The following is a 17,908-nucleotide window of genomic DNA, read 5'->3' as shown; positions in this document are numbered from 1 at the left end:
TTGTTCCCATGGCAACAGTCACAAACATCCTGTCTGGCTTTCCAGCCACAAGCAGCTGGCTGAGCTGCTAGAGCCTTTGCTTGCTGCAGCATTGGTGCTTTATGGTAGAAGAATGGCAGATGAAGGTGATGGAGTACATGGAACTGGCGGAAATGACTGGCAGGATCCGAGACCAGGGAGAAGAGTCGGTGGAAGAAGATTGGAAGAAATTTAAAGACTATTTAAAGAAACATTGTAAAATTAATGAATGTTAGAAAGATATTGGAATGAACTTATGTGGTTTTAGCAGAAATGTTATAAAGGATTAGGAAAAAATAGACTGTTAATTGGTGAAACGAGGGAAAGTAAAGTTATATCATATTAAGATAAATTACAGGGCAAAAATTGGAAAAGATGGAAAGGATTTGCTGAAATAGTTAACCGAACTAGAATACAAAAAAGGGAGGTGTGAGGAGGTCAAGAAAACAAGCTAACAAATGATAAGTTATGGGAAGATTCGATGTTTTATTTTTTTAATGGACTTTTTTCTGTTTTTTGTATTTTCTTTTTTTTCTTTTCCTATTATGATGTGTTGTTTTTGATGTTTAATATGATGTTATTATTTTTTCTTTTTGTAACCTTTAAAACCTTAATAAATATTATTAAAAATAAATAAATAAATGTGACCATTTGCTGCCTCCCAAAATTATGCTTAAGCCTTTCCCCTCCCCCCCCCAAAAACAACAACAACTCAAACATGGTAGCTGGTCTTGTCAAACGGGCCAATATAAGGTTCATTTGGCAAGTTTGTTGTTGTTTAGTCGTTTATTTGTGTCCGACTCTTCATGACCCCATGGACCAGAGCACGCCAGGCACTCCTGTCTTCTACTGCCTCCTGCAGCTTGGTCAAACTCATGTTCGTAGCTTTGAGGACACTGTCCAACCATCTCGTCCTCTGTCGTCCCCTTCTCCGTGTGCCCTCCATCTTTCCCAACATCAGGGGGGTCTTTTCCAGGGAGCCTTCTCTTCTCATGAGGTGGGCAAAGTATTGAAACCTCAGCTTCAGTATGTGTCTTTCCAGTGAGCACTCAGGGCTGATCTCCTTCAGAATGGATAGGTTTGATCTTCTTGCAGTCCATGGGACTCTCAAGAGTCTCCTCCAGCACCATAATTCTTTTTTTTTTTAAATAAATAATATTTATTAAAGTTTCAAAGAATTACAAAAATAAAAAGAAAACAGAAAAAACAAAGTACAGAAAAATAAAAACAATTAAAAACAAATCAATCTTTACATGTCTTGTCTTTCATTTACTTGTTTCCCTGACCTCCTCACACCTCCCTTTTTTGTATTCTAGTTCAATTAGTTACTTCAGCAAATCCTTTCCATTTTTGCTTTTATCTTAATGATTTATCTTAATATATTGTAACTTTACATAATCACCTATTCATGATCTGTTTTTTTTAAATGATATTTTATTAAGTTTTAAGAATAACAACAAACAGAAAAAGGAAAAAACACACAAAAATATAAAATTATAAAATACAAAAAATACAAAAGTTTAACTTAGAAAAGAAAAAAGAAAAAGAAAGAAAAAAGCACATTAAAAACCCCCCACAAAAATCCCTCTTTTTAATTCCTCATCTTTGATTCACTTATTTTCCTGACTTCCTCACGTCTCCCTTTTTTGTATCCCTTTTGAAAATTAGTTCAGCAAATTCATATCCAATTAATTTATCTATTATCAATCCAATCTTATTTTTTACCTTGTTGCTAGAACCCCTTCAGTTCATTTCAATGCCATTAACATTCAAAAATTTTACAATGTTTCTGTAAATAAATTTTAAATTTCCTCCAATCTTCTTCCACCAACTCTTCTCCCTGGTCTCGGATTCTGCCAGTCATTTCCACCATTTCCATGTGGTCCATTACTTGCATCTGAATTTTACCTAATTCTATAACATTACTGCTAAAACCGCATAACTATTTCCTGTCTTCTTACCCATGAATTACATTTCTGTTCCACACTCCCCTCATGAAGCCCACCACAAGATATATTGCTTTCACGCACACAGCAACCCTGCGAGGGAGGTTTCGCATAAAGATGGCGACCAGCTTTAAGTCACCCAATCGGCTTCACGACTGAGGAGGGATTTGAATTGTCCCCGGCATTTGTGGACCTAGATCCTTGAACTCCAGCTCCCATGAGCCCCAGCCAGCGTGGCCAACGGCTAAAGAAGATGTGAGTTGCAATATCACTTCATCTGGAGGGGCCACAGGCTACCCAACAGGTCCGTTTTCAGCGCCTTGACCTTCTCCTGGCGCAGCTGCCCTTGGAACTCCTCGTATTGGATGTGCTTCATCCTGTGGTGCCTCTGCAGGTGGGCCTTCTTCAGGACGGAGAGGGCCTCACCACAAATGAGGCACACGGGCATGCCTTTCAGCTCCACAAAGAAAGTCGTGTGTCCATCTTTTTTGAAAATGCGGCACTCCAAATCTATCTTCCTCTTCTTGTGGAAACATTGTGTCCAGAAACAGACAATTAGGCAGATGGAGCTGTTCTAATATGGGAGTCCTATGCTGCCTATAGCCAGCCCTGGTCAGTACTGTGTCTGCAGCTCTTTGAGCCGTTGAAGTTTCTGAGCTCTTTTCAAAGGCAGCCCCTGGTAGAATGTGTTAAAGTAACTCCTACGCAATGTGGCACCAGACTGCTTTCTTTTTTTGTAATTATCTGTTTGTTTTAAATTCTATAGCTTAAATTCTCTTGATGGTTGTTTTTTTGAGAAGGGCCTCTTACGGTCACAAAGCAATGATTTTCAGTGCAGCTCCATAACACTGATTGCGCCCTCACACTACCCCTTTTTGTGTGGGGATTTGGATCCAGAAAAGGAGCAGACGGGGAAAGGTTAAGCAGAATCCCACCCACCCGCTGCACCACCCTTAGGTGTGCACAGCCTTCACCTGCTTCATGACTCCACCTTGCATCAGAAGGCAGGATGGAGCTCCAGGAAACAGGAAGTGGTCCGTCAACCAGCCAGGACATCTCACCATCACAGACAGATCCAGTCTCCTGCTGTGGAGTCAAGAGTGGCCCTGGGATGGCATAGAGAGGAGGGGAAGGGGCCAGGGACAGAAGGAATGGCAGGGCTCCAGATGCTCCCTTGGACCCCTACCCTGACACCAAGGGGAGCTCCTCTTCTGGGGCTGAAAGCATTGGCGTGGTTTGAAAGGTAAAAAACACCTAAGGGGTTTATTAAAGTATCTGTGATTTTCCCCCTGTGTGAGTTCGTTGATGTCTTCTAAGTGCTCCACTTTCACTGTAGCTCTTTCCACATTCAATACATTTAAATGGTTTCTCCCCTGTGTGAGTTCGTTGGTGTCTTCTAAGTTTCCCACCTGTACTGAAGCTCTTTCCACATTCAATACATTTAAATGGTTTCTCCCCTGTGTGAGTTTGTTGGTGTATTCTAAGTGTATCATTTCGACTGAAGCTCTTTCCACATTCAATACATTTAAATGGTTTCTCCCCTGTGTGAGTTCGTTGGTGTATTCTAAGTGCTCCGCTTATGCTAAAACTCTTTCCACATTCAATACATCTAAATGGTTTCTCCCCTGTGTGAGTTCGTTGGTGTATTCTAAGTGCTCCACTTTCACTGAAGCTCTTTCCACACTCAAAACATTCAAATGGTTTCTCCTCTGTGTGAGTTCGTTGGTGTCTTCTAAGTGCTCCACTTTCACTGAAGTTATTTCCACAATCAAAACATTCAAATGGTTTCTCCCCTGTGTGAATTCTTTGGTGTATTCTAAGGTTTCCATACTGACTGAAGCTATTTCCACACTCCATACATTTAAATGGTTTCTCCCCTCTGTGAGTTTGTTGGTGTATTCTAAGTGTATCATTTCGACTGAAGCTCTTTCCACATTCAATACATTTAAATGGTTTCTCCCCTGTGTGAGTTCGTTGGTGTATTCTAAGTGCTCCGCTTATGCTAAAACTCTTTCCACATTCAATACATCTAAATGGTGTCTCCCCTGTGTGAGTTCGTTGGTGTATTCTAAGTGCTCCACTTTCACTGAAGCTCTTTCCACACTCAAAACATTCAAATGGTTTCTCCTCTGTGTGAGTTCGTTGGTGTCTTCTAAGTGCTCCACTTTCACTGAAGTTATTTCCACAATCAAAACATTCAAATGGTTTCTCCCCTGTGTGAATTCTTTGGTGTATTCTAAGGTTTCCATACTGACTGAAGCTATTTCCACACTCCATACATTTAAATGGTTTCTCCCCTCTGTGAGTTTGTTGGTGTATTCTAAGTGTATCATTTCGACTGAAGCTCTTTCCACATTCAATACATTTAAATGGTTTCTCCCCTGTGTGAGCTCGTTGGTGTATTCTAAGTGTTCCACTTCGACTGAAGCTCTTTCCACAATCCACACATTCAAATGGTTTCTCCCCTGTGTGAGTTCGTTGGTGTACTCTAAGTGTTTGACTTTCACTGAAGCTATTTCCACATTCAATACATTTAAATGGTTTCTCCCCTGTGTGAGTTCGTTGGTGTATTCTAAGTTTCCCAGTTGTAGTGAAGCTCTTTCCACATTCAATACATTTAAATGGTTTCTCCCCTGTATGAGTTTGTTGGTGCATTCTAAGTGTACCATTTCGACTGAAGCTCTTTCCACATTCAATACATTTAAATGGTTTCTCCCCTGTGTGAGTTCGTTGGTGTATTCTAAGGTGTTCACTTCTAATGAAGCTATTTCCACATTCAATACATTTAAATGGTTTCTCCCCCGTGTGAGTTCGTTGGTGTATTCTAAGTTCTCCACTTTCACTGAAGCTCTTTCCACATGCCGTACATTCAAATAGTTTCTCTCCTTTGTGACTTTTTTGTTGTATCCTCAATTTCTTTTTCCCCCCCCATAAATTCACATGTGGCTTCATAGAATTCTGACTTTCATCTTCCTCACCTGTTTGGGAGTCTGGGAGGAAAGAGAATCCTGTTAGACTTTCAAGAAAGACAAAAAGGGAACTGAACACATGTCAATCCCAATCTGTACCTTCTCCTATTTTAACACCTTCATTCTCCACTATCTTCTCTAGGTTCCAAATTTTACGAAAGCTGATGAGATAGTGGCAGGAGCAACACATGATCACTCCATTCAAACTCAATAAACCACCATCGTTTTATAATACAGATTTATGGTGGAATTGGCTTATTAGACACATCTATTTTTTCTTTCTGAAGTGAAGAAATGATCTCAGGCTCAAGTAACAGTATTTCCCTTGTGAAATAAGTAAAACTTAAGTGCTACATGTAACTGTAAAAATATTGCAATATATTGGAACCTAAGAAGAGCCTGCTGGATCAGGCAAAGGCCCACCTAGTCCAGCATCCTCTTCTCACAGAGGCCAACCAGATGCCTGTGGGAAACCGGCAAGTAGGATTGGAGCACAAGAGTCTTCTCTGCCTTCCTGTGCTTTCCAGAAACTAGTATCAAGAAGCATTATTGCCTAGACCACGAGGGCAGAGCAGAGATGCCAGTCTTATCCTTTTTTTCAAGCTATCCATGTTGCTGGCCGTCACTGTCTCCTGTAGGATAGATTCCATAGATGAACTACGCTTCTGTTGATTCATCTTTTGCAGCCCTTAAAGGCAGATAAATGTATTATGGCCTAAGCTTTTGTGGGCTGCAGTCTGACAAAGTGGACTCTTGACCAGGAAAGCTGGTGCCACTATAAACCTCTGAGTCTCTTTGTTGGCTTTGTGTACTTATTTTGAAATTTGCACCAAGGTTGTACCACAGTATCTCCATGGAAGCTTAGGAACGGACAAAATTACAGGGTGTCAGCTCCGTGAATCTCAAGCCTCTTGTGCCTCCGATGACAGAGCCTGAGAACGCAAGAGATGTGATTCAGTTGGAAGGTGACGCAGGGGAGGAGCAGCCAAGCTGCAGCAGGAGCAAAGAACAAAGAGCAGGAAGAGGGGGTGACGGGGGGTGGGGGCACAGACTGTTATCTCCAGTTTGAGCTCTTACACAGAGCCCCCGAAATAGCCTGTCCAAAAAATCGTAGGCTCGAGAGAATCTGCGAGAAGAGGTGAAAAGAAAGCGAAAGTGGGGCCTTCTTTGCTGGAGGACTCGGCAACTGCAAGCTGGGATGAACAGGCCGAAGACTGAGCTCCACAGTGATTTATGAGTTTGACATAATTACTACTGGAGTTGTCTAATGTCTGTGTGGGAGAACCAAGCCATTACACAGGATTGCTAAAATTATTATCCCACTCACTCACTCACTCACTCACTCACACAAACAACCCCAGTCTGTAAGATTGGCAAGTTTACACAGTTTGCTTATAATACCAGACGCTCTTGGACTTTATATGCCCAATCCTAAGTGCAGAGCCTCCAGCCACAGGAATTGTGTATCATGATAACTGGTCCTTTGTCCCTTAAGCCCACCAAACTGGGGAGGTGCATGCATTTATTGTGTTTTGATGCTGGTGGAATGTATCATTCTGACCCTGTCTATAAAAAATAAGAGTAATAGAAACAATTTAAATACATTAATTATAAATAATTATGCAAAGCATTTCATTCCCCTTCACCCATTTTTCAGTACTGGTGTGCAACATCATTATCATCAATTATTCCTGCCGTTGAAATAACACCTAAGATTTCAAAGCCTGGAGGAAGAAAATCTGCCCCCACTACTTTAGGAAAAGGATTCAAGAAACAAAGAGCTGCTTTGCAGAAGGCCTCACCCCTTCCTTCTTCCTGTCAGGAACTTCCTTCCATTTGTCTCCTCTCCATCTTTTACTCTTTCTCCTGCCACCACCCATCTATCCCTGTCCCCATCTCCTCTCCCCTGGAACTCACCAGATTTCTCCAAGGGCCCTGGGAGGGAATGCTCAGAGGTTGTGGGGAGGGATGCGGGAGACAGCCTAACCAGGTCACCCGTCCATCTTCCTCCTTCCATCCTGGCCAGGGTTGCAGGTTCAGTCTCAGCTAGGTTTGCAGGTTCAGCTTTCCGAGGAGCGCAGAATCCAGAGCAAGTTTCAGCTTCCTGGGAGGGAGGGAAGAAGAAGAAGCCAAGGGAGTCTGAGAGCCCCTGCAGGGATTCTCCTGCCCAAGACATTCTGCTGCCCCTGGAGAAGCCCCAATTGGGCACCCCCTAGCGGAAAAAAACACTAATTGTATCCTTAAATTCTTCAGAGCACAAGGGGGTTTCTTCATTCCCGAAGCTCTAAAATTAGGCAAGGCCAAAACCTTGGCACAACTCCTCTATGGTTCCTTTTTGGGCCCACCTTCCTCTGCTTTCTCCCCCCTTGAGAGAGTTCAATCTAGACTTCTTAGACCTCTCCTCCAAGTCCCCAGATGTGTCTCAAACGCATGGGTTAGATTGGAAACGGGGATGATGAGAGTGGAGGCTAGCATCTGCCTAATAGCAATCTACAAATGGCTGACATTGAACCTGCTCCCCTGAGGGATAGCCCCATTGATCCTCTGTGACCAATTCCAGTCGGCCTGCAGACTGCAGTCCTGAACACCCTCCGGAAATTGGGTTTTGCCCCTCAAGCCCTTCTAAGTCTGGGCTTGGGCCAGGCAAAAGCTACGTTCAGGCAAAGAATATTAGACACCGAGAGACAGCAGGACTGTGCAAGGTGCCCCGACTATAGAATTGGAGAAATCGAGAGATATATAGCCGCACCAGCAGCATATCTCTTCTTTCTCGTATCTAGCGATGCAAGAAGGGCCTTTACACTCGCCAGAAGCTCGGCTCTTCCCTCGCCGGTCCTGGATGAAGCCTTCAGAAGGGTCCCGTATGCTCAGAGACTTTGCACCTGTCCATTGGGAGAGATAGGAAGCCCAGAACACTTGTTCTTTAAATGTCCCTTTTATGAAGAGGCACGTAGTAAGATCATGGATCCCCTACTGGTGAGGCTAGCCGACCTCCCGCAAAAGCAAAAATTTGACCTTTTGCTGTTAGGCAAAGATCAAAAGATGACCTGGATGGTCGCAAGATTCTGTGTACATTTTTGTAGGCGCAGATCATCGCCCAACTCAAAATAGTCCGACATGAAAAGCCCCAAACATGGTTCCATGGGTGACTCTGAGGCAACTCCCTGGGACAGTTTATTGTTGTACATTGTTTCTAAATTTAGCGTTGAACATTGTTTTAATTGTCTGTTTTAACCATATTTGCACAGCAGTTTCTAATGTTGTGAGTGTCCTCTATTTAAGAGGCTTCTACTCTGCAGTCTCTTATAGTTGTTTTAACTGCGAGTCTTTTAGTTCTTATGCTCTTACAGTTGTTTTAACTGTGTGTCTTTGTTTGTTTTTAGTTCTTATCTGTTTTACTTATCAGGTTTTTTTATCCATCCATTATCCGTGTTTAATCTTGTATTTTATTTAGATGTTTTATCCTATGCATTTCCATGTCCTAATTTGCTCTAACAATTATAGGTTAAAAAAATCCTAACTGCTATTTTATCTATATGCTTTTTGAATCCTGGTCTGTGACCATAATAAAGTTCATTCACAAGCGGGCACGCCCTTCCTAAAAGGCTCCACCCATTTTCAAACACCGTTGCCAATTCCTTTCACCTCCCTGTCCCACCTCCCTTCCTAAGGCTGGCATGGTATTCACATTAGTGGCCTGAGAGTAGATCCCTTGGAACTTAAGAGTTAATCTTTAAAGGACTGCTCTGAATACATGGGTGGCCCTTGCATAGAGAAGAAGGAAGCCCCTTGCTTGCATCAGCACCCCCTGGGGGAGGCGGTGGATCCGCCCACTTGCCCCTCTTCCCTCGCTGCCTCCTCCTCTGTCCTCCTGCCCTGCAAACACCCTTTGCTCTTGTTCCTCAGGGGAGAGAGGCGGCTGGTGGAAAGAGGCTTCAAACCCATCCGTTTCCTCCTCTGCTCCCCCTCCTGTCCTTTAGGGAAACAGGAGCTTTGGTCAGGAGTAAACAACTTAGATGGCAAGTTCGCAAGATAAGCACTTTAGAGCACTGCTTCCTCCTACTATGTGTGTGTTTGGACTTAGAGGACAACTTACATGTTTACACCACGTGATTCCTTAAAGAGGACAATTCTTTAAAACTGAAGGCCATTTCTACAAAATGGAAGCCTTCCAAGGCAGCCTTTTACAAGGAATTTTTGATGTTTTTTTATTTTGTTGGAAGCTACCCAGTTGCCCAGCTGAGGCAACCCAGTCAGATAGGGAGGATGCAAGTAATAATAATCGGCGGTTTGCATCCCTGCGATGGGGTGAGCTCCCGTTGCTCGGTCCCTGCTCCTGCCAACCTAGCAGTACAATAGCACGTCAAAGTGCAAGTAGATAAATAGGTACTGCTTTGGCAGGAAGGTAAACGGCATTTCCGTGCGCTGCTCTGGCTCGCAAGAAGCGGCTTAGTCATGCTGGCCACATGTCCCGGAAGGTGTACGCTGGCTCCCTCGGCCAATAAAGCGAGATGAGCGCTGCAAACCCAGAGTTGGTGACGACTGGACCTAATGGTCAGGGGTCCCTTTACTTTTTTAAGCCTGTCCTGCTAGGCGTGCTGATCAGAGACTCTGTCCAAACAACCCCTTTGAACGCAACAGGGCTTCCTATTTTTACTGCTATCAGTGGGAAAAGTCAAACCACAAAGCCACTGATCAACCAGAGTTTCCTGTTTTGACCAAGCACAGTTTGAAGTTAGATTAATATCCCAGCTTGTTCCAAAGCTGGCAGCTGTAGTTTCCTGGTTTGGGCAAAATGGAAAGTTTGTTAGTTATGGCTTCATAACAGTTCCCCATCAGGGCCGGCCCAATCATGAGGTAAGGTGGGACAATTAGGTCAGGAGGCAGATGCAGAGAGATATGGGACCAGCACATTCCCAGCTCCCCTGTTTGTTAGCCTTGCTGCCAGTGCAGGACCACAGCTGGTAAATTTGTGCAACTACCCATTTAGAGTCTTTTTCTTTTGCCCTCTCTCACTAAAGGTTGGGTGGGGGTCCTTCCTGGAGTGATGCATTCTGTTTGTGGGGGCCAGGAGACTGTGGTGGTGGCGGCTAGAGTTTTTTGTTTTGAACTTTGGTCAACTTAGGTTTTATCGTAATGTACCAAATGTACATTAGTACAGCAATGTACTAAAAACTGTTCCTATTTTTAACCCAGCTTTTCAGGCTGTGATTCAGTCATCTGAACCTGGCCATTATACTAATAAATCTTGCAACAACCTTGGAAGGTAGGCCAGTCATCTTTAATGCGACTACACATGGGTTTTCTGAGGAATTTATTGGATTTCTGAGGCTGCGAGACGTGCCAAGATTTTTACCTCAGTGGGGAGAAAAGAGCATTTTGCAAATGGAGGCAATTTAGAGGAGGAAAATGGGGGTTGGTGGAAGGACCCCTCTTCTGACATAGCTTCTGCTCTGATGAAATTCCGAGTCCCCTGTGGTTGCTTTATTAAAGTAACAACATCAGGAGATAGGATCGCAAACCTCCCATGTGTAAGAAAGCTTGGTCTAGCAAGCCTTTTAAAAGTGGATTAGAGAGAAAGTGCAGGGAGGAGGAATATTCACCACCAAAGCTAAACAGAACCTCCATGTCGAGAGGCAGTGGACCTGTGACCTCCAGGTGCTGGAAACCCAGGTGAGAGGAGGGCACTTACCTTTCCCAGAAGCCCCTCAGTGTCTGGGAGCAGGGTCTGGTCTGTCCCCCCTGCTCTCCCACTGGGCCACCGACTGGCATCCGCAGCTCCCCTGAAGGAGAGGACACTATTCCCAGATTGGGGAGGACTGGGAGCCTGTGGGGTTTCCCACCCTGAAGGAGGGGGCTGCATCGTCTTCAGGAAATCCTGCTTCTGGGCCTCCCAGTGCTGCTGCGGCTGCCCCTCCTCTGGCTCCTGCTTAATCTGACATAAATCTGCCTGAGGCAGAAGATCCCTGATGGTCCCAACTTGGCCGGCAGGAGGTTTCTTTCCTTTGTACTCCAGTCTCTCCCTTTGAATGGGTCTCCTGGGTCCCTGCTCTTCCATTTTTACATCACCCTGCTGGAAAAGAAATAAACACAAAGTAAACTAAAACCCAAGAATAAAAACAAAAGCACATTTTTTAACCATTAACCAGTTTTTGAAAAATATTATTACTCTTTCTATTTCTGATGCTCAGGCTGTGAATGACAATCATCATGTCACCCAAACGGCTCCACCCAGGGACGAGGGGAAGTTATCCAAAGACTGGGGGAAACGGTTTATGGAAGTATAAATAATATTTGGGGGTGGGGGAACCAAGGCAGTGGGAGGGAAATCCAAAAACAACCCAGTGAGAGGACTGAGCATGTTAAGTGGACAGGGAATGCTGATCCTGGCTGCAACTTCTAGCATGTTGGAAAGGCAGCAACAGATCTTTGTATATGATTAAGGCTGCGACAGACCCAGTTAACATTGAAAGTACATGGCTTCACCCAAGAAATCCTGCGAGCTGCAGTTTGTTAGGGGTGTTGAGAACTGTAGCAATAAACTACAGGTCCTGTGGTTCTCTGGGGGAAGCCACATGCTTTAAATGTATGGGATCTGCACAGCCTAAGAACAAAAGGACAAAAGGAATATCCAAAATATTTTAAATTTGATGGTCACAAACTCTCTTGACTGAAGACATTCTAACTGGCAGTCCATTGGCTGCATATGGCTTGCCAAGCCTCAGGGTGTGTCCTGCTAGTCCCTGCCTTTTCCATCTCCTGATCTGTTCATCGGATGAAGATCTCTGTCTGTCCTGGAGAGAAAGATGCCTAAGGGCCCTTAGAGAGATCTTTTCAACTCCAATTTCACCACAAACCAGCACAGTGCTGAAATGGGGTAAAAGCCTGATCCCTCTGGCTGCTCTTTAAACAGGATTTCTAAAGAACAACCAGAAGGGTCTTTTTTCCACAGATCTCCTTGCTAATTCAGCAGAGTCTTCTTATGCTCTTATTTCTCCTCCACCCAGCACTGGGGTTGGAAGGTCTAAACATGTTGTTTGTGTTTGCAAGACTTGTATGTATGCTAGATGGCATGTCTGGTGAGTGTGTGCAGCACCTCTGGCGTGTGTGCATGTGACTTTATGGTCTGCATCTCTTTTCTGGGTGCGCATGCATGTGCATACATTGGCCACAAAGCTCACTGGAATGTGGCCTCCAGAATCAATGCAGCTTTAAGCCCATAAATGTTTCATTCCTCCTGCTCTATCAGAAAGAACAATCAAATCTAAGACTATCAGGAGGAGAGAACTCCTGGATCTACAGAGTTAATGTTCTCAACATCCTATGGACACAAACTGCCTTGAGATTTCTCTCTAATTACTTTGAGATTTTTTTCTTAAAAATATGAAGCTGTATAGAAATGAAAGGAATAATAATCTGAACATGAATAGCTAATTTCAATTTTGCCTTCCTCAGTCTTTAACAATACTGTCTTCAATGTTTTTATTATCATTAATTCATTTCCATATGCCACACTTCTTAAGAATCCTCCTTTCCTCTGCATTCTCAAAACTGTCACCCACTTCAGCCCTCAGCCTTCATCTGAAAACTCTGCTGCCTTACTGAGGAAGGTGGAAATAAAACAATTAATGAAACAGGCTTAAGCTTGTCTCACTTATTCACAGGACTGAAGGGAGCAGCTCCCCAGGGTCTCCGGCAGGGTCCGTGCCAGCCTGACCCAGAGATGTTTGCCCCTGTGCCCTCCTGCAGATGCCCTGCCCCTCAGCTGCGCCCCTTCCCCTTCCTGCCCGGTTGGGGGGCGCCCTGCAGCCTCTGGCTAGACTCCGGGCCTGATCCTGCCAGGCGCACGTGCTCTCCTCCTCCTCCTGCCCCTCCCCCGCCTCCTGCACCTCGGACTCCTCGCTCCGTCCCTGCACCGGAATCCGGCTCCTCTCCGGGGAAACTCGCCAGGCCACTGCCCGCTGCTCCTCCGCTCTCCTCGGCGGGGGACAGGAAAGTGCAGCCGCTCTCGAGTCCCCCTGGCTGGCCCCGTTTCCTGCCTCTCTGGGCATCGGAGCTCGCTGGCTGTGGGTTGGGCCCTGGGAGGCTGCAAGGCTGGATGCGCCCCCTTGCAAGGCGAGGGCTGCGAGACCGCCCTGCTTCTTCCCCTGCCCTCGTATTTGCAGCCCGCTGCTTCTGATCCTGGAGGTTCTGCTCTTAGCTGTCGGGGCAAATGGATTAGCCCTATGAGATCTGGTCCATTCCTAGCTCTGGAGCAGCAGGGAACAAGGTTTTTTCACCCTTCTCTAGGGAAGTTCACACGCCGCCATCTGTGTCCCCGTGTACACAAATCACTGAGCTGTCTTAACTTGGTCGGTAGAGCGTGAGGTGCTTTATCTCAAGGTTGTGAGTTCGAGTCCCATGTGAGAAAAAGTGGAAATAAAGTGTAATGTTACCTTGAAATTGTGTACAAAATAGTCCGACGGTTTTTAGAGAAACCCAAAAACTTCCCCTTTCTATACCCTTTCGTTGTCATCAAGCAGTTGGTCCCTTACCTTTCCCGCCCCGACCTGGCCACAGTGATCCATGCGATGGTCACCTCCAGGCTAGACTACTGTAATTCGCTCTACGCGGGGCTGCCCTTGAAGCTGTCCCAGAAACTCCAGCGGGTACAGAATGCTGCAGCGAGGCTGCTCACGGGGTCTATGCCATGGGAGCATATTCACCCAGTACTTTTCAAGCTGCACTGGCTCCCGGTGGAGTACAGGGTCAGATTTAAGGTGCTGCTTTTGACCTATATAGCTCTTCACGGCCTAGGACCCTCGTACCTATGGGACCGACTCTCCCAGTATGCCCCACGGAGAGCCTCAAGGTCCATAAATAGCAAGTCCCAGGCCCAAAGGAAGTTAGATTAGCTTCAAGCAGAGCCAGGGCCTTTTCAACTCTGGCTCCGGCCTGGTGGAACGCTCTGCCTCATGAGACCAGGGTCCTGAAAGATCTGATTTCTTTCCACAGGGCATGTAAGACAGAGTTGTTCTACCTGGCCTTTGGCTTGGAGCCAATTTGATTCCCTCCCTCCCTCTCTTTCTTTTTTCTTTTCCTTTCTCTTCCTGCGATGAGGCTACATTTTAATATTTTAATGTTTCAATATTTTAATGTTGTATTTTAATTTTGCTTTTAAGTTGTAATCATTCAACTTGTTTTTATTATTGCTTGTAAGCCGCTCTGAGCCCGGCCTTGGCTGGGGAGGGCGGGGCATAAATTATTATTATTATTATTATTATTATTTATTTATTTATACCCTGCCCATCTGGCTGAGTTTCCCCAGCCACTCTGGGCGGCTCCCAATCAAGTGTTAAAAACAGTACAGCATTAAATATTAAAAACTTCTCAAAACAGGGCTGCCTTCAGATGTCTTTTAAAGATAGGATAGCTGCTTATTACCTTCACATCTGAAGGGCGGGTGTTTCACAGGGTGGGGGCCACTATCGAGAAGGCCCTCTGTCTGGTTCCCTGTAACCTCACTTCTTGCAATGAGGGAACCGCCAGAAGGCCATCGGCACTGGATCTCAGTGTCCGGGCTGAACGATGGGGGTGGAGATGCTCCTTCAGGTATACAGGACCGAGGCCGTTTAAGGCTTTAAAGGTCAGCACCAACACTTTGAAGTGTGCTCGGAAACGTACTGGGAGCCAATGCAGATCTCTCAGGACCGGTGTTATGTGGTCCTGGCGGCAACTAAATGTTAATAAGCAGAAACCTGTGCAGAAACAGAGACAATACTGCTGATGTGAAAGAAAAACGTTTCATAAGAAACTACAGTGGTGCCTCGCAAGACGAAATTAATTCGTTCCGCAAGTCTCTTCGTCTTGCGATGCACGGTTTCCCATAGGAATGCATTGAAAATCAATTAATGCGTTCCTAGGGAAACCGCCTTCAGACCAGGTCCGGGGACAGTCTGTCCCCGGACCTCTTCTGAAGGCTGGGGGGGGGGGGACAAGGGCTTTTCTTCCCACCCCCAGCATTTTAAAAAACCCCGGGACAGCGGAGGACTTCTCCGCTGTCCGGGCGATCTTAAAATGCTGGCGGGCGGCATTTTAAAATCGCCCTGGGACAGCGGAGGACTTCTCCGCTGTCCGGGGCGATTTAAAAGCCCCTGGGAAGGCGGGCAGGGGGGACAAAGACTTTCGCCCCCCGCCCGCCTTCAGAAGGTGTTCCCGCCCCCCGCCCCGCTTCGGAGCAGCGTTCCGAAGCGGGGCGGCTGGGGCAGGTGTTCCCGCCCCCCGCCCCGCTTCGGAGCAGCGTTCCGAAGCGGGGCGGCTGGGGCAGGTGTTCCCGCCCCCCGCCCCGCTTCGGAGCAGCGTTCCGAAGCGGGGCGGCTGGGGCAGGTGTTCCCGCCCCCCCGCCCCGCTTCGGAGCACCGGGAGAAGCGATCTCCCCGCAGCCCCTTGCTTCAAAAGAGGTCCAGGGGCAGCGGGGAAGAAGCGCTGCGCTTCCCGCTGCCCCCGGACCTCTTTTGAAGCAAGGGGCTGCGGGGAGATCGCTTCTCCCCGCAAACCCTTGCTTCAAAAGAGGTCCGGGGGCAGCGCGAAGCGCTTCCCGCTGCCCCCGGACCTCTTTTGAAGCAAGGGGCTGCGGGGAGATCGCTATCCCCGGACCTCTTTTGAAGCAAGGGGCGGTGGGGAGAAGCGATCTCCCCGCAGCCCCTTGCTTCAAAAGAGGTCCGGGGGCAGCGGGAAGCGCTTCCCGCTGTCCCCGGACCTGGGGCTGCGGGGAGAAGATCGCTTCTCCCCGCCGCCCCTTGCTTCAAAAGAGAAGACCCGCTGTCCCCGGGGCAAGCTTCGTTTTGCGAAGCAAGCCCATAGGGAAATTCGTCTTGCGAGGCAACTCGAAAACGAAAAATCCTTTCGTTTTGCGAGTTTTTCGTCTCGCGAGGCGTTCGTCTTGCGGGGTACCACTGTATAAGAGAATTCAAGGGAGAACGTGCCCATGTTTGAATAAGCAGAAGATTGTACAGTGGTACCTCGTGTTACATATGCTTCAGGTTGCAGACTCCTCTTCTATTCTCCTCAGTTATATGATTATGAAAGTAAAGCTCTTTTGAATAGCAAGAGTCTGGCCACTGTATAGTCTGTAAAAAGGAACTATCACCTAAAATAGCTATTTGGCTTCCTAGCTATAAGCTACTCTGTTACTTTGGATATCATAAAAATTCACAGACAGACAGACTTTAATGTTGTATACAGTGTAAGGCTGGGGAATTGAGAGGTGGGGAGAGCAAGCGGGGGGGAGGGGTAGTACACTTTCATTATTTTACGAAGTTCATACGCAAGGTGTTTGTGTCAGTGTGACATGGGTAGCTTCTCTTCCTATTCATTTATTAGTTTTCATTGGCAGTGAGAAAGATCGAGGGGCCCAGGGCACAGTTGGTAGCCTTCAGTTGACTGCAGTAAAGGTGGTGGAGGCTGAACCATTTTAAGGAACAGATTGTTGTAATTCTTGGAAAGGGATGGAAAAGAGCACAGCTACATCGTGGTTTGGTCCTTCAAGTAAAGGTAAAGGGATCCCTGACCATTAGATCCAGTTGCGGACAACTCTGGGGTTGTGGCACTCATCTCGCTTTACTCGCCGAGGGAGCCGTTTACCTTCCCCCCAGAGCAGTACCTATTTATCTACTTGCACTTTGATGTTCTTTCGAACTGCTAGGTTGGCAGGAGCAGGGACCGAGCAACGGGAGCTCACCCCGTCACGGGGATTCAGACCACCGACCTTCTGATCGGCAAGCCCTAGGCTCTGTGGTTTAACACACAGCGCAACCCGTGTCCCTTCAAGTACTTGTTGAAGTACTTGTTGAAGTACCCTTCAAGTACTTGTTGTTAAAGTTGTTCCATGGAATTCCTGATCTGGACCTTGTGTGGAAATGAATTCTCTCCATCACAAAAATAAGTTTTGAAGCCTTACTGCAGAACAGTCTTAAACAGTCTAACAATAAGATAAGCATGATAAAGTAGCACGTTGCAAACAATGTTCAGTCCTTTATGTAATTCAGTCAGCTTTCCTCTCTCTGGTCCCAGAGGGAGATCCTAAGCTTCTTCAACATTGCATGACTTATTTGCAACTGCTGCTGCTGCTTCTCCTAGCCATCTCCAGCAAGAACACACTGGCTTCTCAAGTTTAAGCTTCCTTCCGTGAGAGCTCTGCAGCTTATGCCTCCAGCGATGAGTTATGAGGAAAGATCCAGCCTCCTCTGATGCTTCTGTCAGAGTAGAAACTCTTGCCTAAGTCTAAGAGAAACTTCCCTTTATAGTATTTTTATTACAATGCATTCAAGCGCAGCATTATATGTACATTAAACTTATAGCACTTGTTCCCTTCCAAGTAACAATGACACTTACAAGCAGGTTGTCACTTTCTTTTTCTATGTTTGCTTCGTATGCCCCAATGTTCTCTCTCTTTCCCCTCAAATGCTCCAGGCGACCACAGATGAGTGTCTAAAGAGAAACCAAAAGCTCAGAGTTTGGGGGTGGGGTGAAGCCTTGAACATCAGGTTGCCTCCTAGTGCCTGGGGGGCCAACTATTAGATTTCTATTTGGTAAGTGTTGTAGGAGTTTTAAGGTTTTTTAGTTGTATATTTAAAAAACAAGGCTCTTGTGAGATATTTCATTATTTTGTTATTCTGACATTGCATTGCACAGGAGCACCTTTGCACAGCTGTTTGATTTTTTTTAATGAAAAAAGAATAAGAATGCATTCTAAAGGGTTTCTTTAGAAGCGGAACAAGTATTTTATTTTATTTTTTATAACAGAGGAAATGATGCCCAATTCTTAGTGCTCAACCTGGCTTTAAGATTAGCAGTCACACCCTCACAAAAAGCTATGAAAGGATTTTGTTAGCAAGATTCAAGGTGAATTCCTGCCTTATTTTCCAGGGCAGCTTCTTCCTTGAAAACCAAAATTTTAAAAGATGATGCTGTTAAGGTGCTACACTCAATATGCCA

At 45.9% G+C, this 17,908-nt stretch overlaps 1 protein-coding gene across 1 annotated transcript; it reads right to left on the bottom strand.

Annotated features, from left to right (window-relative positions):
- Window positions 1-576: 576 nt before the first annotated feature.
- Window positions 577-13,958, bottom strand: LOC308469398 (uncharacterized protein). The gene is made up of 4 exons (XM_080991788.1): window positions 12,823-13,958; window positions 10,626-11,006; window positions 6,851-7,037; window positions 577-4,954 (listed from the first exon to the last, which is right to left on the bottom strand). The coding sequence occupies exons 1-4, from the start codon at window positions 12,982-12,984 to the stop codon at window positions 3,231-3,233; spliced, it is 2,454 nt and encodes an 817-aa protein (XP_080847914.1). The 5' UTR covers window positions 12,985-13,958; the 3' UTR covers window positions 577-3,230.
- Window positions 13,959-17,908: the final 3,950 nt, after the last annotated feature.

This window comes from Podarcis pityusensis (assembly GCF_964106645.2).
Source record: "Podarcis pityusensis genome assembly, chromosome: 2".
NCBI classification, from domain to species: domain Eukaryota; kingdom Metazoa; phylum Chordata; class Lepidosauria; order Squamata; family Lacertidae; genus Podarcis; species Podarcis pityusensis.
Note: the sequence above shows the minus strand (reverse complement) of the source record. Positions and strands in the feature narration are given on the sequence as shown.

Bases quoted from the DNA above. Each gene is read 5' to 3' on its own strand.
- LOC308469398 (XM_080991788.1), bottom strand. From the start codon at position 12,984: ATGCCCAGAGAGGCAGGAAACGGGGCCAGCCAGGGGGACTCGAGAGCG. The intron at 11,007-12,822 runs GTGCAGGAGGCG...TTTCTTTTCCAG, and splicing joins GACGGAGCGAGGAGTCCGAG to CAGGGTGATGTAAAAATGGA. The intron at 4,955-6,850 runs GTGAGTTCCAGG...CTTTCCTCCCAG, and splicing joins AGGGCCCTTGGAGAAATCTG to ACTCCCAAACAGGTGAGGAA.